This window comes from Myxocyprinus asiaticus, chromosome 5, assembly GCF_019703515.2.
Source record: "Myxocyprinus asiaticus isolate MX2 ecotype Aquarium Trade chromosome 5, UBuf_Myxa_2, whole genome shotgun sequence".
Lineage (NCBI taxonomy): Eukaryota > Metazoa > Chordata > Actinopteri > Cypriniformes > Catostomidae > Myxocyprinus > Myxocyprinus asiaticus.
The window spans coordinates 50006027-50032318 of NC_059348.1; the positions used below are offsets into that span (position 1 = coordinate 50006027).

The following is a 26292-nucleotide window of genomic DNA, read 5'->3' on the forward strand; positions in this document are numbered from 1 at the left end:
ACAAAACCTGAATGAGTCGTTGCATACCAGCTCCTTTTATACCCGTATGTCCAGGGGAGTGGCATGCAAATTCCACTCGCCAATTCCCACTGGCATTTTTTCAAAGATCAGAGGTGTTTGGGGCTCTCAAGAGTGACCCATAGTGTCACTACATCGACACAACGTCTCGTTCCCTCCATCAGGGAACAGAGGTTACGAAAGTAATCAGGACATTGTCTAAAACACATAAAAAACATCATCAGGATTGACAATTTGCTTTTAAACTGAGCACAACAGAGCACCAAGATTGTTTAGTAACCCTGTTGCAATGCTTTTAAAAAAATAGAGAACAATTCTAATAAAAGAGCTTTATTCAGTTTTAAATAGGCCAACAAACTGTAAAAATACATAGGAGGTCAATAAAAGGACAAATCAGCCTCTTGGCATTCGGTTTTAAACAGTCCTCAAAACAAGATCATAAAGATGGATGGCTTGCAGGTGTGAAGAAGAATATTTTTTTGTTGTTGTTGGTGGTGGGATTTTCTTTTTCCGATTTGTTTATCCTACAAGCCTGTTGGTATGAGCTCAAATTCAAATTCCAAAGTGAGAAAGACACCAGCTTTCACCAGCCTCCAGCGAAAAGAAAAGTTTCGACTAGGACATCATAATGCAGGATGTGCCATAATTTTACTGAGCAATAATGCAAAAGAAACTGCACAAAAATCATTCAAAAAAACACATATGTCGCCGTACATCCCAGATGAAAGAATGAATGCTTTAGTGATGACAAAGAATAAACATACATCCTCTATTATTATAAAAACAAAAAACAGCAGTTTAAATAAGATTAACTTGGACAACACAAAAATATCAGCATTGCTAAACAACATTTTTTAAAGAAAATAAAATCAGCTCAAAAGAAAAGAAAAACATCCACTCACCAACCCACCCGAATAACTCTGATTAAATACATTTTCTGATAACGTCCTATATGATCTAATAAATACATAATTTCAATAATTTAAAGTGACATTGTAAGTTAAATAATGTGTGGCATTCAAGCACATTGCAGAATTTAGTATTCAGAATACTTCCCCCCCCCCCCCAATTTTTACAAAGCCACAAGATTTATCAATGTGCCATACTCATATTTCTGAGCAGGGCTTACTCAATGTAATTCTCAAATACTAAGAAGAACCAAAAGCTTATAATTGGAAAACCTTGACCCCAGACTCCAGTAGCTTCATATTGCTTGACTGTTCAGACATGCTGTAGGCCAAAAAAGTGAGTGTGGATGATCAAAAGCAATTCCACAGATCACTGACATAATCTGCATTATTCAGAATATACCTTTTTTCAATTAATTATTCAACCCTTAAAGGGACAGTTCATCCAAAAATCACCCTTATATTTTTACAACCCCATAAGACTTTCTTTCTCCCATGGAACACAAAAGGAGACGTTTAGTAGAATGTTCAGTTTCAGTCACCATTCACTTTCACTGTATGAAAAAACAATGGCATGAACGTAAATATTGACTAGGGCTGCAACTAACGATTATTCGACTATTCGGCGATTATTGCAACGATTAATCATTAGCTCTTAACCGATAATTCAACTTGTGCCCCGACTTAAAAGGTTGTATAAAATGTGCTTACTAACAATAAAGAGGATAAAATCATCTTTTAAAAATACCTCTAAATGACATTCACTGCATTAAAGGGAAAAAATACTTTTAATTCAGTAAAGAAATTCACTGCAACAAATCCTATTGTTATCAAGTGTTTTTGTCTTGTTTTCCATTTAAAATGGTCTAAAAATCCTTAAAAAAAAAAGATACATTAACTTGAGAAGCAACATATAAGATATTTAGACTTGCTTTAAGAGAATGTATCTTAAATATATGTGTATTTTGTACATAAGTGCATTTTTTCACTTGGTTATACTTCTGCGAGTGCAGTAAAGACAAAATATACTTATATTCAAGTTCTATTCTCTATAAGCAAATCTAAATATATGTTGCTTCTCAGGTGAATGCATCTTTTTTAAAAGGATTTTTACTGGAAAACAAGCCAAAACAAATCAAAAATGCATTTTTTTGCAGTGTATAATGGGGCGAAGACTACCCTCTCTCACCTTTCTGTTCACTTCAATCTATCTTTAACTCACAAAAAAAAAAAACTCTTATTAATAAAGCTGCATATTGCCAGTTTTCTTCACGATAATAAATGCACAGTGACATATAATATGATTCAATAAGTCGCAAGCCATCACGTTATAATCTAGCTGCATTAAGCATGCACGCTCGAGGAATGAGCGTCCCCACGCCGTGTGCCTTAGCTGGGTGCAGTTTCAGTCTCTCCCCCTTAGATTGGGACATATAATTCCCTCATACTTTGCGATCTACACCACCTGAAGCTCTTTGGAAGTTTAGAGTGCATCTGGACTGTGAGCTGTGTAATTCTTCCTCTCCTCAGTCAGACACGAGCTGCAGTGCTGCTCTCGCACATCGTCATTAGAGTTTGATGTGATCTCATGATACGTTAAATGAGATCAAACGACATTCGATAATGAACATTTTTGTCAACAATTTTTTTATTGTTGACGCTGTCGATAATGTCGACTATTCGTTTTAGCCCTAATGGTGACTATGGCTGTCAATTTGCACAAAAGAAAAGGTGTACAGGTTTGAAACTACATGAGGGTAAGTAAATGATGACAGTTGTATTTTTGTGTGATCTGTGCTTTTAAATCATTCACGCTTATTCTTTTTATTTTTAAAGAGACGTTCACAGAGCTGTATGAAAGCAAAATGCAAAAAAAGATTGGAGAGAAACTGAAGGCCATTAGGACACATAAAGCTTGTAAAACAAAAACAAATCTAAATATCATCATTTTAGTCCCATTAGGGGGGAAAACGGCCATCTGAGTGAATGTAAATGCAGGGCGCATACCTTAACGTTTCAACCTTTAAAATAATGCTGATTAAGACGACAATGGGAAAGTCGTCATGATTCCTCATTTCCCGAGTCATCCTCGTCATAGCAACAGTCCTCATCATCTTCATCCTCATCCTCCAAGTCCTCATCGTCATAGTAATCATCGTATAACAGATCGGACCCCTCATCTGGCGCAGGGGCACGTGTGCGAACGCAGTACTCAGCTAGGGTGGTGGGAACTTTAACGCCGTCCCGTTCTGCCTCTGCTTTAGTGGCCAGGACCTGCTTCCTGAAACACAAACAAACATAAGTTACATTGAGCTACGTTCTTCCATAAGCTGATCTGCATGATATTAATGAGATATTCTGTCTTATTTTCAATGTGATATTTCATTCATTCATACAGAGTTGAAGTCAGAAGTTTACATACACTTAGGTTGAAGTCATTAAAACTATTTTAACCACTCCACAGATTTAATATTAGCAAACTATAGTTTTGGCAAGTCGTTTAGGACATCTAATTTGTGCATGACATGAGTAATTTTTCCAACAATTGTTTAAAGACAGATTGTTTCACTTTTAATTGACTATATCACAACTGCAGTGGGTCTGAAGTTTACATACACTAAGTTAACTGTGATTTTAAGCAGCTTGGAAAATTCCTGAAAATGATGTCAAGCCTTTAGGCCAAAGTGTGGAGTGCGCCTCCCCAGGGCGGCGCTAGAGCATGTCAGGGGAGGCGCAGAGAGTGGTAACGTCTTTTATTAAATAATTAATGCATACACACATTTTTAAACAATTATTTAAACAGTTCTGAAAATAACAGTCAAAAACAAAACAAAAAATTATAAAGAATCTTTGTGAAGATTCTCTGATATTTGTCAAGCCCGCCAATAATGCAGACGTGACGTATTAGTCTGTAATTACAATGGAGACCACCAAATTTGGATCCTTCCATTTCAGAGGTCAAACCCAATAGACGATGATACGATGAGCAGTATTTAAGTGTAGGATTTACATGGACAGGATCAGTTGATGCACCATGACCTTTGTGTCGTTTGTCAGAAGATTTTAGCTAATGACAGCATGCAACCTGCTAAACTCTGCAGACACCTTGACACCAAGCATGCTGAGGTAGTGGGAAAACCTCCTGAGTTTTTCAAAAGAAAACTTCAAGCCTTTCAAGGTCAGAAAAAAGTTGTCAGAGAATTTGTCAAATTAAATGTTAAGGCCACTGAAGCTTCATATCATGTTGCGCTGCGTATTGCCAAAGCGGACAAAGCACATAACATCGGAGAGACATTGATTTTGCCAGCTGCCAAAGATGTCTTCCTTGATGGTAGGCGAGGCAGCGGCTTCTAAGCTTGATTTTCCACTCTCTGACAACACAGTGGGTCGGCGCATCTCTGACATGGCACAGGATATGAAAGAGCAAGTGTTAGACAGCATCAGGCACAGCCAATTTTTTTGCATTCCAGATCGACGAATCCACTGATGTGGCCAGCTGCACACAGCAGTTAACATATGTGAGGTACATGACATTCAAGAAGAGTTTCTATTCAGTAGTACTTTGCCCGCCCACACACACACACACACACTCCTCTCTGTTCTTCTGACTGGTCTGACTGAGATGGACCATTATTGGAATTTCAAATTGTTATTTATTTATTTATTTGCTAGGAACTAGCATTGTTTTTGTTGCATTTTTTCCTCCAGCATTGTAAAAATGATATATTAAAAAAAATATATATATAAAAAGTCGTATCTTCAATGTCATAATTCAGTTAATACCTTCTGCACTTTTCTTGTTAAACAATAAATGATAAAAATGATTGTCTGGCAATCTGTTCATGCCGTGTACGTGTACGTTGTGTCACAAGGGAGGCCCACTGTCTTTGACTTTGAAAACCCCTGCTTTAGGCAACTAGCCAATCAGCTTCTGATAGGCTTCTGATTGTTTGTACAGATGAACGTGGTACCTTCAGGCATTTTGAAATTACTCCCAAGGATGAACCAGACTTGTGGAGGTCCACAATTTTTTTTCTGAGGTCTTGGCTGATTTCTTTAGATTTTCCCATGATGTAAAGCAAAGAGGCACTGAGTTTGAAGGTAGGCCTTAAAATACATCCACAGGTACAACTCCAACTGACTCCAATTAGCCTATCAGAAGCTAATTGACTAATTGCCTAAAGGCTTGACGTAATTTTCTGGAATTTTCCAAGCTGCTTTAAGGCACAGTTAACTTAGTGTATGTAAACTTCTGACCCACTGGAATTGTGATATAGTCAATTAAAAGTGAAACAATCTGTCTGTAAACAATTGTTGGAAAAATTACTGATGTCATACACATTTACATTTTTTCATTTGGCAGACGCTTTTATCCAAAGCGACTTACAAAAGAGGAAAACAAAAGCGAATCATCTTAAGGAGACAGTGGTATGAAAAGTGCCATACTACAAAGTTTCACTAGCATCAGAACAGTATTCAAAACAGATTAAAAGTGCAACAAGAACTTAAAACAATTTCTTTTTTTTTTTTAATGACTGGTTAAGTGCTCATGGAAAAGATGTGTTTTTAGTCGTTTTTTGAAGACAGAGAGTAAGTCAGCTTCACGGATGGAGTTGGGAAGGTCATTCCACCATCGTGGTATGATGAAGCTGAAAGTCTGGGAAAGTGAATACACATACACAAAGTAGATGTCCTAAACGACTTGCCAAAACTATAGTTTGCTAATATGAAATCTGTGGAGTGGTTAAAAAAAAAATGAGTTTTATGGGGGCTGGGTTGCTCAGCAAGTATTGATGCCGACTACCACCCCTGGAGATGTGAGTTCGAATCCAGGGCGTGCTGAGTGACTCCAGCCAGGTCTCCTAAAGCAACCAAATTGGCCCGGTTGTTAGGGAGGGTAGAGTCACATAGCGGTAACCTCCTCATGGTCACGATTAAGTTGTTCTCGCTCTCAATGGGGCGCATGGTAAGTTGTGCGTGGATTGCGGAGAGTAGCACGAGCCTCCACGTGCAGTTTCTCCACAGTGTCATGCACAACGAGTCACGTGATAAGATGCACGTATTGACTGTCTCAGCAGCAGAGGCAACTGAGACTTGTCCTCTGCCACCCGGATTGAGGTGAGTAACCGCGCCACCACGAGGACCTACTAAGTAGTGGGAATTGGGCATTCCAAATTGGGGAGGAGAAAAAAAAAAAATAGTTTTAATGATTTCAATATATATATACACTACCGGTCAAAAGTTTTGAAACACTTACTCATTCTTTTTTCACATTTTAGAATAATAGTGAAGTCATTAAAACTATGGCATAACATAAATGGAACTATGGGAATTATGTTGTGACTAAACAAAATCCCAAATAAATAAAAACTGTGTTATATTTTAGCATCTTCAAAGTAGACACCCTTTGCCTAGAATTTGCAGACATGTACTCTTGACATTTTCTCAACCAACTTCTTGAGGTATCACCCTGGGATGCTTTTTAAACAGTATTGAAGGAGTTCCCATCTATGTTGGGCACTTATTGGCTGCTTTTCTTTATTATTTGGTCAAAGTCATCAATTTCAAAAGCTTTTTTTTTTTTTTAAATTAAATTTTAGTTTTATAATGAAATAAATTAATATGGTGGCACAATTATATTTTTGTCTACAAAACTAATTTCAAACATTTAAGCATACGAGTTCAGATCAAAAGATTTTTAAGATCATGGGAAACATTTTAGTCAAGTGTTTCAAAACTTTTGACCGGTAGTGTGTGTATGTATGTATGTATGTATGTATGTATGCACACACACACACACACACACACACACACACACACACACACACACACACACACCATACATACATACATACACAGCTGTGCTCAAAAGTTTGCATACCCTGGCAGAAATTGTGAAATTTTGGCATTGATTTTGAAAATATGACTGATCCTGCAAAAAAAAAAAAAAAACTGTCTTTTATTTACGGATAGTGATCATATGAAGCCATTTATTATCACATAATTGTTTGGCTCCTTTTTAATCATAATGATGACAGAAATCACCCAAATGGCCCTGATCAAAAGTTTACATACAGTGCATCTGGAAAGTATTCACAGCGCTTCACCTTTTCCACATTTTGTTATGTTACAGCCTTATTTTTAATTCATTATTGTCCTCAAAATTATATCCCATAATGACAACGTGAAAGAAGTTTGTTTGAAATCATTGCAAATTTATCAAAAAATAAAAAACGGAAAAAATAAATAAAAAAATCACATGTACAAAAGTATTCACAGTCTTTGCCATGACACTCAAAATTGAGCTCAGGTGCATCCTGTTTCCACTGATCATCCATGAGGTGTTTCTACAACTTGATTGGAGTCCACCTGTGGTAAATTCAGTTGATTGGACATGATTTGGAAAGGCACACACCTGTCTATTATAAGGCCCCACAGTTAACAGTGCATGTCAGAGCACAAACCAAGCCATGAAGTCCAAGGAATTGACTGTAGACCTCAGAGACAGGATTGTGTCGAGGCACAGATCTAGGGAAGGGTACAGAAACATTTCTGCTGCATTGAAGGTCCCAATGAGCACAGTGGCCTCCATCATCCGTAAATGGAAGTTTGGAACCACCAGGACTCTTCCTAGAGCTGGCCGCCCGGCCAAACTGAGCGATCGGGGGAGAAGGGCCTTAGTCAGGGAGGTGACCAAGAACCCGATGGTTACTCTGACAGAGCTCCAGCATTTCTCTGTGGAGAGAGGAGAACCTTCCAGAAGAACAACCATCTCTGCAGCCCTCCACCAATCAGGCCTGTATGGTAGAGTGGCCAGACGGAAGCCACTCCTCAGTAAAAGGCACATGACAGCCCGCCTGGAGTTTGCCAAAAGGCACCTGAAGGACTCTCAGACCATGAGAAAAAGATTGAACTCTTTGGCCTGAATGGCAAGCGTCATGTCTGGAGGAAACCAGGCACCGCTCATCACCTGGCCAATACCATCCCTACAGTGAAGCATGGTGGTGGCAGCATCATGCTGTGGGGATGTTTTTCAGCGGCAGGAACTGGGAGACTAGTCAGGATTGAGGGAAAGATGAATGCAGCAATGTACAGAGACATCCTTGATGAAAACCTGCTCCAGAGCGCTCTGGACCTCAGACTGGGGCGAAGGTTCATCTTCCAACAGGACAACGACCCTATGCACACAACCAAGATAACAAAGGAGTGGCTACGGGACAACTCTGTGAATGTCCTTGAGTGGCCCAGCCAGAGCCCAGACTTGAACCCGATTGAACATCTCTGGAGAGATCTGAAAATGGCTGTGCACCGACGCTCCCCATCCAACCTGATGGAGCTTGAGAGGTCCTGCAAAGAAGAATGGGAGAAACTGCCCAAAAATATGTGTGCTAAGCTTTGTAGCATCATACTCAAAAAGACTTGAGGCTGTAATTGGTGCCAAAGGTGCTTCAACAAAGTATTGAGCAAAGGCTGTGAATACATATGTACATGTGATTTTTTTCGTTTTTTATTTTTAATAAATTTGCAAAGATTTCAAACAAACTTCTTTCACGTTGTCATTATGGCGTATTGTTTGTAGAATTTTGAGGAAAATAATGAATTTAATCCATTATGGAATAAGGCTGTAACATAACAAAATGTGGAAAAAGTGAAGCGCTGTGAATACTTTCCGGATGCACTGTACCCTTGAATGTTTGGCCTTGTTACAGACGCACAAGGTGACACACACAGGTTTAAATGGCAATTAAAGGTTAATTTCCCACACCTGTAGCTTTTTAAATTGCAATTAGTGTCTGTGTATAAATAGTCAATAAGTTTGTTAGCTCTCACGTGGATGCACTGAGCAGGCTAGATACTGAGCCATGGGGAGCAGAAAAGAACTGTCAAAAGACCTGCGTAACAAGGTAACGGAACTTTATAAAGATGGAAAAGGATATAAAAAGATATCCAAAGCCTTGAAAAAATGCCAGTCAGTACTGTTCAATCACTTATTAAGAAGTGGGAAATTTGGGGATCTCTTGATATCAAGCCAAGGTCAGGTAGACCAAGAAAGATTTCAGCCACAACTGCCAGAAGAATTGTTCGGGACACAAAGAAAAACCCACAGGTCACCTCAGGAGAAATACAGGCTGCTCTGGAAAAAGATGGTGTGGTTACACACACACAGTGGGAAAAAACAAAACAAAAAAAACAAACAGTAAATCTGGTTACTTTTGCTTGGCATTCACATCATTTCAACCTAAAAATGTAGTCCCACCTCAAAAGGACAATTACTGTAAGACAACTTTACAGCTCAAATTAGACAGTTTAAGAGAATTCCTTTTTATTTATTTACTTTTTAAGTTCTTAAACAAAAATTCAAGCTTCACATTTCTGCTTTAAAACCATACAGAACACTTTTCCCCATGCACTTCACTTGTCAGTAAATTACGGTAAACACTTGTCCCATTCGTTTTTATAAACATAATCAACAGCATGCCACATAGCACAGAGTATTCTTATTAAGCTTCTTTTTCATAGTTAAAATCTACCATGATAACATTTCTATGCAAACATGTCTATAATATAAGCTATCATTTCCCTTTCTATTCCATCCAGACTTCTCTGTCTCTGGCAGTGGGACATATTGACATTTTATATCATATTAGTTCTTTATACGAGTTGCAGCCCTAGGGTTTTCGCAAGCCCAGGCAGAGAAAAACAACTCATGTCCTGAAGGGGAAAAGCATGAAATCTGATGATGCAAGTGTTCAAATTTTCCAAACTCGGATGGGTGAAAACATAGGCACATTGCCAAGAGGAGATAACCAGATGTTTTAGTGACTCATTAAACCACAGGAGGGCACCGTTGACCCAGAAAATAAATCAAAAACTTTCAAATGTCTGTTTTTTGTTCCACTCCATGCCCTCTGATTGTGCCATCAAAATGTAACATTAGGCTCCAAAACACTTGTTCCAAGGCTAAACCTTTAAGGGGCCATACACTACACTTTAGTAGTAGTAAATGATGTCAAGTTCTTACATTGAAAAACACTATTATTTAGTTTTCCAAGACAATTTTGTCACTCTTTCTCTTGCCCTCAGAATTAAACAGGTTGTTTTTACTACTGACCCTTAAAGACTTGTATATGTAAATGATTTCTGCTATAATTAGGGACTTTAAGCAACAACTGTCGACAGGACCGCTATGGTATTTGATGTTCTTGTGCGCATACATGACTTGGAACTCGCTTTCTTACTAATTCTTCGATTATTCGTAATAATATACAGGTTTTAGACTTGACAAGAGTAAAAACTTTTAATTCAGACTGCATGGTGTTGTCGAGGTGAAGTACCGTTTGTAGGGATGGGACAATACGGTTCTCACGATTCGGTTTGATATCCGATATGAGGTTTACAATTCAATGTTATCTCGATTCGATATGATAACACTTAAATGACAAAGTATGGCAGAATTTTTGATTTTTTTTAAATGCTTGCGCAAAATGCACATTACGATTTGAAAATGTTAATTTTTTTAAATAATTTGTTTGTCTTGATTATTATAATCACATATTAAATTTTTTATCAATTAATATCATTTCTTTTTTTTTTTGGATTTTCTCCTATTTTCTCCCCAATTTGGCATGCCCAGTTCCCAATGCGCTCTAGGTCCTCGTGGTGGTGTAGTGACTCGCCTCAATACGGGCGGCGGAGAACGAATCTCAGTTGCCTAGGCGTCTGAGACAGTCAATCCGTGCATCTTATCACGTGGCTTGTTGAGCACATTACTGTGGAGACCTACAGCATGGAGGCTCACACTATTCTCCGCGGCATCCACGCACAACTCACCACACTATAGCGACCACAAGGAAGTTAACCCAACGTGACACTACCCACCCTAGCAACCGGGCCAATTGGTTGCTTAGGAAGCCTGACTGGAGTCACTCAGCACGCCATGGATTCAAACTGGCAACTCCAGGTGTGGTAGTCAGCGTATTTACTTGCTGAGCTACCCAGGCCCCCAATTAATATTATTTCTTTAAATTGTATATATAATAATGATACGAGCTGTCAGTGTTTGAAATATTGTGAACAATTTACAAGAAATAACATTAAGTTTACATTAATTTTAGCGCTATAATGGTACTTTCACTTTAAGAGTTTAATGCGCATCTCACAGACTCGCACAGGTGTTGAGGTTCATTTATTAACGAGAGAGAAGTTTTGGTTTTTTTTAGCACATCCATGCTATTTGCTGTTAAAATTTATATTTCTTTTTACTTTTTTATCTGACTGTAAATAACAGAAAGGATATTTAAAGGCACATTATTCAATGAAAGTAGAGTGCGTGGTCCACCTTTGATTGCACACATTATTTTCCATGTTTTCCAGTACTTACATTTCTAAAAGCTAAATTTAGGCACTTTAAGTACTTCAAGAACCTTGTGTGAACTGTAAAAAGTGTAGAAAAAATGCAGTAGGGGTAAAATCAAGCAATAGAGAGATTATGATGTTTGACAGGTCATTTCATTTATGATCACATGGACAGAAAATAATGTTTTAAATTTCGAAACATCAAGTTTAGCGGTTCGTAATTTTTTTGGTTCGCGAGATATCGAAATTCGATATATCGTCCCATCCCTACCCGTTTGGCTAAAATGCGTTCATTAGCTTAAGTTTTGATGTGTTCTACGATTGAATAACAACAACAAAATATTTGTGCAAACAATATCCAAGCCAACAGACACCCAAAGCAGTTCCATAATATAAAAAATGTATACAGTTTACATTATAAATCTGACAGAGACTGGCTACTCCAGGTGTGCCCAACTTTTTTTAGTAATGCAAGATCTACTTTTTTCATTAACTAGTTCAACACGATCTAGCCATTTCAGTTTAGAACTCAAATATGGGAAAACAAACTATTTTATCTTTTCGGAAACAATGACTGCCAACCAATCTTGTTAATTAAGGATGATTTATATTCATGGCTAATAGTTTGTGGGGATAGTTTTAACTATCACTTACATGCAACACGAAATACAATCAGCTATTTACAGATATTGCATCTTTGAGAGATAGAGGTTTTCACTCTCTTGCGTTGAGCTGCAGCAGTTGCAAGCATTGTTGGGCTTGTGCTTCATAATGCCCAGATCACAAAAGCATATCGCTTGACATATACTGTGTAAAATGCCCTTAAGCCTCTGGACATTCAATTCCTTCTTGAGTAAACTCTTAATTTCACATGCGAAGACTGTCCGTCAGTCTCTCAGTTAAGCCCGTTTCATATCGTGTCAATGTTCGGTGATAATTTTGTAGTCAAGGAAATTTTTTTTAATCGAGTAATCCAATTAAATTGAGTAATGGTGACATCTCCATTTACATGCACAATTATAATCAAGCAACAACAGGTTTTTGCGTAGTCAATCTACAGTCTTCATTTGTCCATCCAAGTTTACATGACAGAGCATAAACGAATATTTGAATGAAGGATGTCAGTTGAGGAAAAGCCATTACAGACGTTGCACAGCACTTCTGTCTTTCGGAGCAAGTATGCTTTTGCATGATGAGCATTAAAGTCTGATGTCTACATAGTACATCATACTCTTGTTTTCCATTATATGACCTCTTTAACAGAGTATACCAATATATTATATCATAATTATTTCTTACCTAATGATCTCTGCATATTCCCTGTCTTTTCCTTTGCTGTCTCTCCATTTGCGGTACATGACAGAGGCATCCACATTAGCTGGAGAAAATGTGTTGGGTTCATTCAGGAGAGAGATGACACTCAACAGGATAGTTCTGAAACACACATACACACACACAATGTTATAATGCAATTACCACCATTAAGTTGGTTTTCCCAGAGCTGATTTTTGTTGCATTTTACTAAAGATTTCAAGAAATTTAATGCAAGAGGATCAGTCCTTCTATTGTTTTACCAGCGAGACTCACTGCTACACCCACATGTGCACTGGGGATGCACAATATATCAGTGACAGTAACCATGTTGGTAATGGCCATAATAGGTGTTATATTATAAGTTAGATTGGTCTGATTAGGTTCAATTTGGATAGGGATCAGAATTTTTGTTTTTCCAATCTACATTTTATTTTCTATGCCAGGTAAGTAAACCTTTAGGCTATCCATATTTTTCCTGTACATTAAATGCTTTTTTCATGACAGATTTCAATTCAAGCATGTGATTTAACTTAAAGTGGCAGATATGTTGTTTAAAAAAAAATAAAAAAAATAAAACAGAAACACTGATTCTCAGATGTAAAATTAAATGCATGATCTTTTCAGGGATTGTCCAAAATTTCTTTCAATGCTTCCCTAATCCACACATTACATTTGTTACAACTGTGTTTAACACTTAAAAAACTGTTATATCACACAAAAAAAAACAACAACAACAACTGTTCAGCAAGGATATTCTGTAGGTTTTGACACTATAAATCGTGCAACATTTAGTCTTGGGTTAATTTATGCTCATCTCTGCGTGTACAGCGACATGTGTTCTTCAACAACAGAAATGATTAACGTGTACTTCCTGGAAGACACAAGCTCTGCACCTGAAGCCTCAAAGCCCAGTGAAACAGGACACCAGACTAACTGGAACAGAGTTAAGACACAGGGGAGAAAAAACACAAAAACACAGATATCTCCAATGAGATGCTTTCCATGAAAGCAAGCAAACAGAAACTCAACACAGAACCAGCCTGGTTACTCTACCATTAAACAGGCCACTATAATTCCATTAAGGGAAAATAAATAATTACTCTTTGTGACAGCTACTAATGAAAAAGTAGTCTATTGATCCCTAGGGGAAATACATGTGCACACCGCACACAATTAACGCAAGCACCTATGAAAAAAAGACACAAATATGTACATGGACAAAGTTGGAGTTTTTGTGTGTGCATACTACTGTACAACAAGTCTAAGCCTAGGCTAGGGTATACTTTGTTTTTCTGCGTGCCATTATGTCTCGAGCATGGACGAGTACTCAAGCCTATCAAAGTATACTTTTTTGACCCCAAGCCCATACAGACATGTTCAACGCATGTGCACTGCGACTGCTATGTTGTACTCTTTAGAGGTTGACCGATATTTTGCATTTTGCCGATACCGATAACTAAGGTGGTGGAAAAGGCCGATAACTGATTAATCAGTTTTAAAATCGATTTTAAATTCCCTCAATCCTGACTAGTCTCCTTAATGTGACAGGCACGGACATAAGAGGCTACAAAAGTCCAAAATTAATAAAATCCCAGATGCAGTTTATTGTACAACCAAAATCCCAATAATAACCAGGGAAAATAAATAAAGATTTGGTGCATAAAGTGGGACTTTTAACTATAAACAAGCCCGAAATACAACGGGGACTCTTATTTTGAAATGTCTATGCTTCCAGCTCCCACAAACACATAAGGAAAACAAACATGCACTCTTACAATCTTCTACAATGTATTACAATAGAAACACTATAAAATTAGCATTCAAATCTAGGCTATTAAATACTGTATGAGCAGTAATTCAACAGTAGATCATCATTCATCAATAGTAGATCTGTAATCAATTGTCATAATTGTCAGGTATTCCTCTCGCAAGACAAGCCAACTCCGCAAAGTAGCTACAGTACTGTCAAAAGTTTTAGTCTTCAAAAATAATGAAATAAATAGTTTTCATTTATCACTTATGTCATACAAAGTCCAGTAAACTTGAAAAAAAAAAAAAAAAAAAAAAGCTAAAATCAATATTCGGTGTGACCACCTTTGCTTTTAAAACAGCATCAATTCTCCAAGGTACACTTGGAGTTTCTTGGTTGTTGGCAGATAGGATGTTCCAAGCTTCTTGGAGAATTTGCCACAGTTCTTCTATCTATTTAGGCTGTCTCGATTGCTTCTGTCTCTTTATGTCATCTCAGACTGACACGATGTTCAGTGGGGTACTTTGTGGGGGCCATGACATCTGTTGCAGGGCTCCCTGTTCTCCTATTCTAATCTTTTCTATTTGCAAAAGTAATATTTGGGAGTCTAACATTTATATTTCCTATTGACACACTAAAGCTGAAGATATAAATAACCATCTTAAGACAAATGCTTTTGTGAAACAACTGACCCTGCACTCTGACCCCAGCTTAGCTGGGATATGTGAAAAAAAGAATTTCACTGTATATGTGCAAATGTATAATGTGTGATAAATAAATAAAAAAATTTATTATAAAAATTAAAATAAATTAATTATGTGCCTAAGACTTCTGCACAGTACTGTATGAAATCACTTCGGTGGTGGTACGGGAAGCGGATTCTGAAACGTTGTCTTGCAAGTTGCTATGGATGTTTTCACACGAGTCTTCTTTAAATCTACGTGCTTGCAAGTAATTTTCCCACGAGCGGGAGTGTGCAGGATAATCACCTCAGGTGAGTCAGGTCCTGTCTTTCACCAGCCCATGTTGACGTTCATTTTGCTCATCAAAAATGTATGCTTGAGAAAATAGCCTAGAAAATATCTGTTTTAGGCTAGGTATGTCATTTTTTTTTACATTAAGTACATAATCAGTGTCCAAAACAATGTCCTTACCTTACCCAGATTCATTTCGGTAAGCCTATAAAAATTATTTGTATTTTGAGCTGTCGGGTTGGATTTGGCGTGAAATTGCTGGCTTATGTCGTTCCTCTTTGCGTCATAACGTCACATCCGTAAGCACAGGAAAGAAGTGCCGGCTGTCACGTGTTCCGGCTGAGAATGCTGTTCAGTTCATTCAGTCACAATCACACAGTTCAGGATGGCATCACTGCAATCTGGATGAATGTTTATCTGTTATCCGTTTGGCCAAGTTGTTTACCTGCTACAATGCTTGGAATAGAATACAGTACGTTGTCTGGTAGGGGTAATGATTTTATGAATCGAACTATACTCGTGTGTTTACCAATCGCGATCAGTTGTCAGGGGAAGTTACTGTGCATGTTTACTAATACGTGTGACTTCTGAAACTGACATAATCTGAAACTGAATATTGTACATATTATTTAAATGTTTAATAAAGTATATTTTATCCCCATTATTGCTCGTTTTATGTTTTTAGTTTACAGTGTTATTAGGCCTACAATTTCAATTGCTTTATCAACTGCCGTGTTTATTTTTTATTTTTTCCGTTTTAGTCACAGTTTTAGTCTTTTGACAAAAATGTCCTTTAAAAATAGTCAATATTTCGTCATGTTATTTCATTAATTTTAATTCGTTTTACAAATATGACAATTTTAGTCAACGAAAATAATATCTTTTACTTGACGTGTCAAACTGTAACAGACCAAACTTTAATCAAATATTCAATAATGTAAACTTGTTTTAAACATACAGCATAAATGTATATAGGCCTACTGTCCTTGTTGTGAAAAACCTGAGCTCCTGAAATAATAATGTATAGATGGAAGTATTAGCTACTTTTCAGAAATTAGCCTTCTGTTTTCTGAATTCTTCATGCTTTCTGTGAAAGGATATTATATTGTGTGTAGCGTGTTTCTTATAAAAACAGTGTATTCATAACACAAGTTACGCAACACAAATTACGATCATTCTGACTAGCGCATCATTTAATTCAAGTTCACATGTTCATTCGTTTCGTTGTGCAGATGCAAGTTGTTCCATAAATGTTGTGGATATATTGATGAATCTCATGTTTAAACAGGATGTGTTTGAATGAGGTATTTACCCCGTTTTAAAGCAGTTAATTTGGCCAGTGTTAGCAAGTTCAACTCACGCAGCTCAAGCCAAGAAATGCCCAACACACTGGATTAAATGAATCAATATCTTATATCTTCTTTTATTTACAGATTATCAAGATGTTTCTTCTTCTGTTTATATCTTGCATTGTTAATATCTTGCAGTATCATTTTTATCGTCATATTTTCATCAATAGTATGCTTTAATAAAATCATTTAATCTTCATGATGCACCTTTTTCATCTCGTCTTCGTTATCGTTGACAAATCATTGATTTCGTTGACAAGATTAATCATGTCTTACATTGAACTCGAATCAGCAGTATCATGAGTTTCACCTCTTAAATTGATAAGTATAATACAATACATACATTAATAGTTGATAAAACACTTGAATAATCATATTAAAATATACTTGTAACTGGTGGTGATTCAGGAGAGTCCCCTGTTCTCTATGTAAAAGCGCTTTGACTGTAGTGTCAGAAAAGTGTACAATTCATTCATTCAAAACATGTTAAGAGTGTTGCTTATCTTCATCAAAGCGAGTAATATTTAATTTTTAAAGGTGCAGTATGTAACAATTTTCATGTAATATTTTCTTTTTTGCCAATGTGTGAACGGCCTGTAACGCAACATAAAAAATGAGTCCTTCTCGGACTTCCTAGGTTGCCTATTAAAGCCTGTAGACTGATTTTCATGCGAAGGGAGCGGGTCGGTTTTGCCGGGAAAATCCAAAGGATGTGACGTTTATGTGCGCTCCCGAGAGCCTTCTACTGAATCCCGTCTGGCTAAGCGGGAACGTGATCGTGGTCGAGCAAAAACTAGAGTGAACATCGGCAGGGCATTTGATTCCTGGAGGGACCTTCTTATTGGACAGGTAAGCTTACATAACTGCAATGCATGTGAAATATAGTGCCATAAGGATTGATCTGTGTCATTTTAGCTAACTTGATCTTGCCTGCTAACGCTGACGAATTGCAAGCTACCTTGCTTCGTAACTTTCAAATAATTTCAACGATCTTCTCTTTATACTAAAAGTCAGGTATACAGGATAAATTTAAGCAAATATGCTGGTTTCTTGATCGTAGAGCAACATAACAGTGCAATGCAACAGTAAACTGTCTGGTATAGTTCGGTAGTATGTAGCTGTATGTGTGTATCAGTATGCTATGTTAGCTGATAAGTAGTTTTAGTTTAGTCTCAAAGTTTGTAGTAAAACAATCATAACTGTGTAATTTTAATTATGCTACCTCATCTGTCAGTATGATGCCGGTGGATCACGTTCAGTCTCTTTGTACGTTACGTCATTATTTTGGCCGATGCTCGCTCGTGTCCCTATGGAGTATGTGCACGAGCGCGAGCACAAGCAACAGGTAGCTGGCTGCAGTTCACTTAATGGCCACAAGTGTCATTAATAACAAGGGCTTCTGAATCTTACATACTGCACCTTTAAATGTTTAATCGCATAACATAATTATATCAACAGCACGTTATAACTCCGGCTCTGAATATCTTCCAGTCATAATCACACAGGCGATGTCCAGGTAACCTGAAATCATGAGATTCATCCACCAGAGTAGTCTTCTGCAAACTGCTTTCAATTTAAAATTTCAACCACAGATGTCACTAGAGAGCAAAGTTACGTAGTGCAGCTTTAATTATTAATATTTACAAGTTATGAAGTTGTATGCAAATAACAGGAAATAAGATGTATGTAGAATCCTTTAGCGCTAGCCAAAGAGAAACACAGAGGCAGAAAAAAATTATTCGCAACTATTGGTATTGATTTTTACAGATAACCAATAGTTCCAAAAAGCAACTATTGGCACCGATTAATCGGTAAAACACATATATCGGTCAACCTCTAATACAGTTTTGTATTGTCAACAGCAGGCACATACGCAGTCGAAGCGCACAGACACAGACTGTCCGTGTGTCTAGGAAAACTCTATTGCACATACACAGTTAATATTACCCTTTTGCAAAACTGCAAAGTTCAATCTGTTTGGCTGGCTTTACACAATTTCCAGGAGTTAGGGTGCATGGATTTTATCACTCATGTTTACAAGGAACCAGGATGACAAACACTTCTAAACAAATCTAGTCAATGTAATTACTGACTAAAATGTTTGTTGATGAATGTTTTTTTCAAAAGACGCAATGACAAAAATTATTGTAATCAAAGCATACAGTTGACGAAAATATGACGAAAAAAAATTGTCTAATTTATGTATAAAGCCCTTTAAAACTACACCGAAGACCAAAGTGCTGAACATTAAAATAAAAAAAGCAGAAACAGATTATTTTAGAAGAAACATTAAAAAATGTATTCATTTAGTCCAATAATCCAGTGTGTATGGTTATTCCCCACTTGAGCTGCATGAACACAAATAGCTGAACACTGGCAAAGTAAACTGCTTTACAAACAGGTTAATCACCTTACGCAAAATAAGCTTAAAAGTGGACAAGACTTTATGCTGCTAAAAAGTCTGGGTGCAGTGAGATTACTCCATACCTGACATTCTGTGTTGGGTTCCACCTCTCTGAGGGCAGTTCTCCGCTCTGTGGATCATCTACTGGAGGATGCAAAATGGAGATACACACGTCCCCGTTCTGTGAAAGCACACAAAAAGATTAATCAATAATAGTATCATGCATTTTCATGCAAAGCAATCTTTCAAGCAAAACAATCTTCTCGTTGAACAATGTTGCCCACAAGGCATCACTCTGAGTACTGAGTCAGAGACAGATGTGAAAGTGAGATAAGGAGAAAACAGTCCATCAACACTGAAGGATGGCCAAGACAGAATGCATAAAAACATGCCTGGACTGTGGAAACACTTCTGCATGCGCTGCATTTATATCCAATACAGAGGAAAACAAACTGGCACATAGTTCACCTTCCACATGTCACATGAACATACAGTTGAAGTCAGAAGTTTACATACACCTTAGCCAAATACATTTTCACAATTCCTGACATTTAATCGTAGAAAACATTCCCTGTCTTAGGTCAGTTAGGATCACTTCTTTATTTTAAGAATGTGAAATGTCAGAATAATAGTGGAGAGAATGATTTATTTCAGCTTTTATTTTTTTCATCACATTCCCAGCAGGTCAGAAGTTTATATATACTTTGTTAGTATTTGGTCTCATTGCCTTTAAATTGTTTAACTTGGGTCAAACTTTTTGGGTAGCCTTCCACAAGCTTCTCACAATAAGTTGTTGGAATGTTGGCCCATTCCTCCAGACAGAACTGGTGTAACTGAGTCAGGTTTGTAGGCCTCGGATCGGATTGAGGTCAGGGCTTTTTGATGACCACTCCAATACCTTGAATTTGTTGTCCTTAAGCCATTTTGCAACAACACTGGGGGTATGCTTGGGGTCATTGTCCATTTGGAAGACCCATTTGCGACCGAGTTTTAACTTCCTAGCTGATGTCTTGAGATGTTGCTTCAATATATCCACATAATTTTCCTTCCTCATGATGCCATCTATTTTGAGAAGTGCACCAGTCCCTCCTTTTCTGGAATTTTCCAAGCTGCTAAAAGGCACAGTTAACTTAGTGAATGTAAACTACTGACCCACTGGAATTGTGATATAGTCCATTAAAAGTGAAACAATCTGTCTGTAAACAATTGTTGGAAAAATTACTTGTGTCATGCACAAAGTAGATGTCCTAAACGACTTGCCAAAGCTATAGTTTGCTAATATGAAATCTGTGGAGTGGTTAAAAAGTTAGTTTTAATGACTTAAACCCAAGTGTATGTAAACTTCTGACTTCAACTGTACATGTATATTTACAGTATATACACATAGAGAAGAAATCAGAGTAATGGAAACTGCGAAACGGTTACCCTCAACCTCACAGCCATTATAATAACAACATTTTATGATAGCATCCAACTACAGTGTAATAACATCATTCACGTTAACTTTTAACCAACTTCTTTTGTCTTAATTGCCCTCTGTTATAATTACCCCGGGATTCCCCCAGTTTGATTTGTGGAGCTGTTTTTCACATCCCTAATCGTTTAGAATTACGAACCCTAATATGACCTAATATTTTCCTGGCCACAAACAGGTCTGAACTACAGTTTGGTGAACCACACCTGTTTGTGCTTGCTGATAAGCATTAGAGTTCTACCTCATTTTCAAGTGTTTAAATAACGTGTTGCTTTTTATATCAAACCGTTCATAGGCAACAGACAAGACAGGAAAGTTCTGTTTTTGTTGGGTACATTTGCATCGAGCTTAAGAGAACAGGAAATGAGGAAGTCCAGCACAACAGAAAAGCCACATCTTTCAGTACAGTGAGACTGCATGAAATAATCCTCTTACCTCATAGATGTTGGGGTGCCACATCTTGGTGAGGAATCTGAAAGTGGGAGGGGAATAGGGGTAATCGATTGGGAACTTAATGCGAGCCTGCAAGCGAAAACAAAAACAAATAGATCAGGACAATTCGAAAATAAAGTATCAACTCAATCACTTCCTGACATTTTTCTGTTTATCTTGTATATTGGGCTGAATAGGGCTGGGCAATATTTTAAAGGTGCACTCAGTAATTTTTCACCTAAAGAAATGAATTGTAATTTTGAAACATATGTATAAAATCATGACCTCTCACATGAGATGAGGACTCTAGTCATATCAGTAACCTTATAAAAGCTGTTTTAATATACATGGGGCAGGGGCGCCCTCATGGGGGCAGCCATTTTAGAATCACATCACCATCTGAATACTACTCGCTTAATCTCAGTAATCGTCTTGTTATTGGACACTTTCACTCTTGGATTATATTAATCATGGCTGATTGTGAATAGTGAATTTCTACAATGGCATCTGTAACTGAAAACTATTGATTTTGAATGATGCTGCATCCACACCAATAGGTGTCACTGTAAGTCCCAAAAAGTTACTAAGTGCACCTTTAAATAATCACAACTTGCAATTATATTGCTGGCCATTACACAACATCTTTAATATCCCTTTCATTTTAATTTGCTTTTAATGTCCTGCATGTCATCAGTTCACATACAGCAAATGAAAACTTTGAACTTTGAATAATCATGTAGTTGACCTGGCCACCAACCCAGCCAAACTGTCCAAGTTCACGACTATTAACATCACACTGCTGTCAACCACGACACAAAGAGATTTCTTATATACAGCAGCTTGGGAGGATTCGGTCTCCAGGATGAGCCCAGGACAGCTGCTCTTAACAGGATTGGAGACGCATCACACTGAAGGAGAACAGTGCAGATGGATGAGGGAGAAAATCTGAGTGATAATGCACAAACAGACACCGGGCTGGGAAACCAGAAAGTGGGACAAATCATCTTTTGGCGTGAAAACAACTAGGTTAAACTGCTGTTACGCAAGAGATGTGCCCTCCATCTCAATTCAATACAGGCCTAATTCAAATCTCATGGCAAATATTAATTAACTGTCCTTGAAAGATGATGCTATTGTAGGAAGGAGACATACTGACAAGTGCATTCATGTAGGGAATTTCTGCATTAAAAGGACTAGTTCGCCCTAAAATGACAATTCTGTTATCATTTACTATGGCTGCAACTAACGATTATTGTGATAATCGGTTAATCTTTGATTATTTCTTTGACTATTTGATTATTTGGATAAAGAGACATTCTATTTCCTGTATTTGAATAAAACGTGATTAAAAACCCCAGAAATGATAAAGGGCGTAAGGATTTGGTTTGCTTTACCATAGTGAATTCACAATTCTATACTCTCACAAAACTTTGAAACAAAGCCTGAATAATGAAAAGTTCAATGTATTATTACTACTTTGCAAACATATGCAAAACAGTTCCTTTCCTTGTAAAACTTAAAAAGTACTGTTCATTAAAGATCCATCGGGGATGGAATGGGACTAAAAATCAACCAAGTAGAGGGCAATGGTCATACCAGAATAGAAATATTAATAATTCTGCCCAGCTGAAATATTATATAAATCATAATTATGTTATATACAAATGCTTGTACACAGTCACTGATTCCATATATTTGAAGTATTTTAAATGAATATTATAAGTTTTAATTATGTTTTTAAACTTTTCTTTATAAAAATCAGTTTTTAACAGTAACGTATGCTTATCCAGTAAAATGTTTGCCATAGTATACATTTATTACTGCTAAAATCAGACATTATCAGGACTATTAAATATCAGAACCCTTCGCATTATTATTATACATTATATTCACAATTATATTCAGTTTAATATAGTAGATTAACCATTTAAACACTTTAAAAACCAGCACACTTTGACCACTGAGACATTCAGCACATTTACATGCACACCAATATACCGATTACTCTCTAAAATCAGCTTATTTAAAAAAATCTGACAAAGCAAGAAATCCACGTTTACATGTCATTTGAAATCACGTTATTCTCGGCTTTTGACGTCAAACCGTGAAGAGGCATTCGCTCAACACGTGCGCATATTAGATGAGCCGGTAAGAACGCCGGTTAAGGTGTTTATATGACACGCGAAATCGGTGAAATGGCCAAAAATCTGCCTGTGTCGATAGATTTATTCTTACACCGTTTACTGCACTGTCATGACCACACACTTTGTCGGCTTATTAAGCATAATCAGTGTAAGAACATGCATGTAAACACGCTCATTACTCAATTACATTAAATAGGAAATTGAGGTATGAAGTTGCAGGAGTTTAGTTCAAATGATTGCGCTACTTTTCTCCATTGCGATGAGTTTGATTGACGTGGACGCGCACGCTCGCTTGCTCAGTGAAGTTTAATGGAGTCTCGCTTGTTGTAAAGACAAACAGTTTTGCAAAATGGAAATATGTGCCTGATTTTTAATTCATAACATGTATGCATTATAAAAAGTAACGTAAGCAGTAAAATATAAGTTATGTGCTGGAGAGAAACAACTCTCAAGCACATCAAACAGTACAAGCACTGTCAATGCACCTGACACAGCAACCACTCCACATTAAACTGTACACTTATGATCTTCTTTTAAGGGTTTAAAATGTGTTTCTTCAAAATGCGTTGCTCTCATGTGTTTTCTCAATTTGTCTCCCCACTGTAAAGTAGTGGTCGGTTATCGGCCAATATTCTGACTTTTTTAATTATCGTATCGGCCGATGCGATAATTTTCCCGTTTGGCCGATTTTTTTCTTGAGGGCGCCGAAAATCACCTGCTTGCATGTGAATCGACTGAGACATGTAAACGACCAGTCACAGTTCATTTTGTTGTTACATGCCATTGTGTTACTGCAATAATAGACCGGTAAGCAACACAGTGTCATTTAAATGGTCCGCATATGAGAGCTGCGGCAGACGCATTTGAGCTCATAATATTAAGGTGCTTGCCTGTTTCAAGCAGGCAATCCAGGCCGTTTAAACTGTCAGGAGATTGAGGCTTGCAGTGGATCTGCACGAGCATGAGAGCAACTTCAAAGCTGCGTCCGAAACCAGGAAAATGCTGCCTCCGGAGGCTGTATACGGAGGTAGGATGAAAATAAAGTGTTTTTCAAACTGTTGGAGACCAGTTTCCTTAAGAGTACCATTCATTCAAAACAGTGGTCAGTTAAGCCATTTACTGATTAGGCAGCAAGTCAGCTGCCTACGTTTTCGGATGTAGCCCAAAGTAAAAGCGCTTCACGTGTGCTATAAGTAAATGTCTTATTCACTATGCACTGTATGTACAATTGGTTTGATTGTGTATTTTTTGAGAAAATGTGATTGCTAATGTGGACATGCCATCTATGGTTGCTGGACTACTGTGTGTACTGTTATTTCCTTCTTTGTTATATATTAAAAAATGTCTTCATGTGCAAATACATTTCTAAAATTTGATGACTAAACAGAAATCTGAAGAAACTGCTATCTACCATTTAAAATACAATATTATTTTCTTAGTTTTGTGTGAAATTGAGTAAATATAATGCTAAATAAGAGTTTTTTTTATTTATTATTTTTAGAAATGTTATGTTTGTTATTTACTATATTAAATTGTATGATATATCAGCATTGTATCAGCCTATCAGCCACCCTGCCCTCTGGATATTGGCATCGGCCATTAAAAAACCCATTTCGGTCGACCTCTAATGTAAAGTGATGTCACTGACAGAGCTTCATCATGCTCGGCACACATATCCAACTAATTGATAATGAAATTTGCTGTTGATGAATTTAATTATCGATATAATCAATTAGTTGTTGCAGCACTATTACTCACCCTCATGACGCTCCAAACCCATACGATACACTGTAAAATATGTCTGTAATTTTAACAGTGAAAGAGTGTAAAAAGGCTACAGAAATCGTTAATTGATTAATGAGTATTAACAGTAAAATATACAGTAAATTTTTTTTAATATATTTTAAGACATTACAGTAGTTTTTACAAAAACAAATTGTAAAAATTTAATTTTTTAGATTGAAAAAGTATAATTTTCCTGTATGATTAATGGTAAAAATGTTCATTGTTTAACAAGAGTACATGTACTTTTTACAATAAATTATTGTTAAAATTACAGTAAAAAACAGTAATCGGGCTTTCCCACAATTCCCTGCGTGACCCATTACATTTCATTATGTTTTATGGGAATAGTTGTTTCTTCTTATTTTTAATATCAGTTATGTACATTGGGGTGTTCTGTTTTATATTTGATGTAGTTTAGTTAATTTTTACTGCATTATTTTAATTTCACATGTGTTACCCTGATGGTGTTTATTGTTTGTGTGAGTGACACTGAGAACTGTCTCTACATGTTTATTGGTCATTGCTCTTGAAAGGCCACTGTTGATGAACTTTATGTCATCATGTGCCCTTCTGTAGTTACTACAGTGATTAACAATACCTTATAAAGTAAAAAGCAGATTTTTACAGTTTCAGAAGGCTAATATCAAGTTTGATGTTTTTTTTTTTTACTGTAAATTTAACAGATTTTATTTTTTTACAGTGCCATCGTGGTCATGTAAATTACAGGTTGTTCTGTAAAGTTGTTTACATTTTTACTGTATTTTTTACATAATTATTCTGGCAACCACAGCTGCCAGGATTTTTTTTTTTTACAGTATCTTTTCCCATACGAGGAGAAAATGTATAGGCCACTCTTATTCACTCAAAAGTTAATAGGGACAGACAACATTAAACTCCAAAATGACAAATGCACAATAAAAGTAATCCTTATGATTTGTGCGAAATATACATACATTTATATACACGTATACATGGGTTTTTCTTCAACTTATGGCACTTTTAGTACTGTAGACTTCAAGAAAGTAAAGTCTTGTAAAACATTTTCACACCAAATAGTTTAATTTGTCTACTAACAATGTTCAACAGTGTATGTACACGCATCATATTTCTCTCAAATTCTTCACTGTTTAATAGAATTCTGTGGTGGAAATGAAATTTATGTTTTCGAAATAAAATGGCTAGGTCCTTTGTCTTGCTAAGGCCATTTTCATAGCTAACATTTTATGTATTCTAAATACACACAAATTATGCAAACAGTTTGAAAAAATTATTTTGGCAAAATTACAGCTTGATTGCAAATATTAAAAAAAAAATACACGCCAACAAAAATATTCTGCTCAAGTGTAAACAGAGAAATATGTCTTGATTTTTCTTAGTTTTTTGT

The 26292-nt window shown here is 36.8% G+C and overlaps 1 protein-coding gene across 1 annotated transcript in view; it reads right to left on the reverse strand.

Moving 5' to 3' along the window:
• Positions 1-332: 332 nt before the first annotated feature.
• Positions 333-26292, reverse strand: part of LOC127441553 (ubiquitin-conjugating enzyme E2 R2-like) — a 28581-nt gene continuing 2621 nt past the window's right edge. Inside the window, exons 2-5 of the mRNA XM_051699118.1 lie at positions 20983-21069; positions 19157-19254; positions 12582-12716; positions 333-3207 (exon numbers count right to left, since the gene is read on the reverse strand). Coding sequence (XP_051555078.1) covers positions 2988-3207; positions 12582-12716; positions 19157-19254; positions 20983-21069 — 540 coding nt within the window. The 3' untranslated portion in view covers positions 333-2987. The remainder of the gene's footprint in view (positions 3208-12581; positions 12717-19156; positions 19255-20982; positions 21070-26292) is intronic.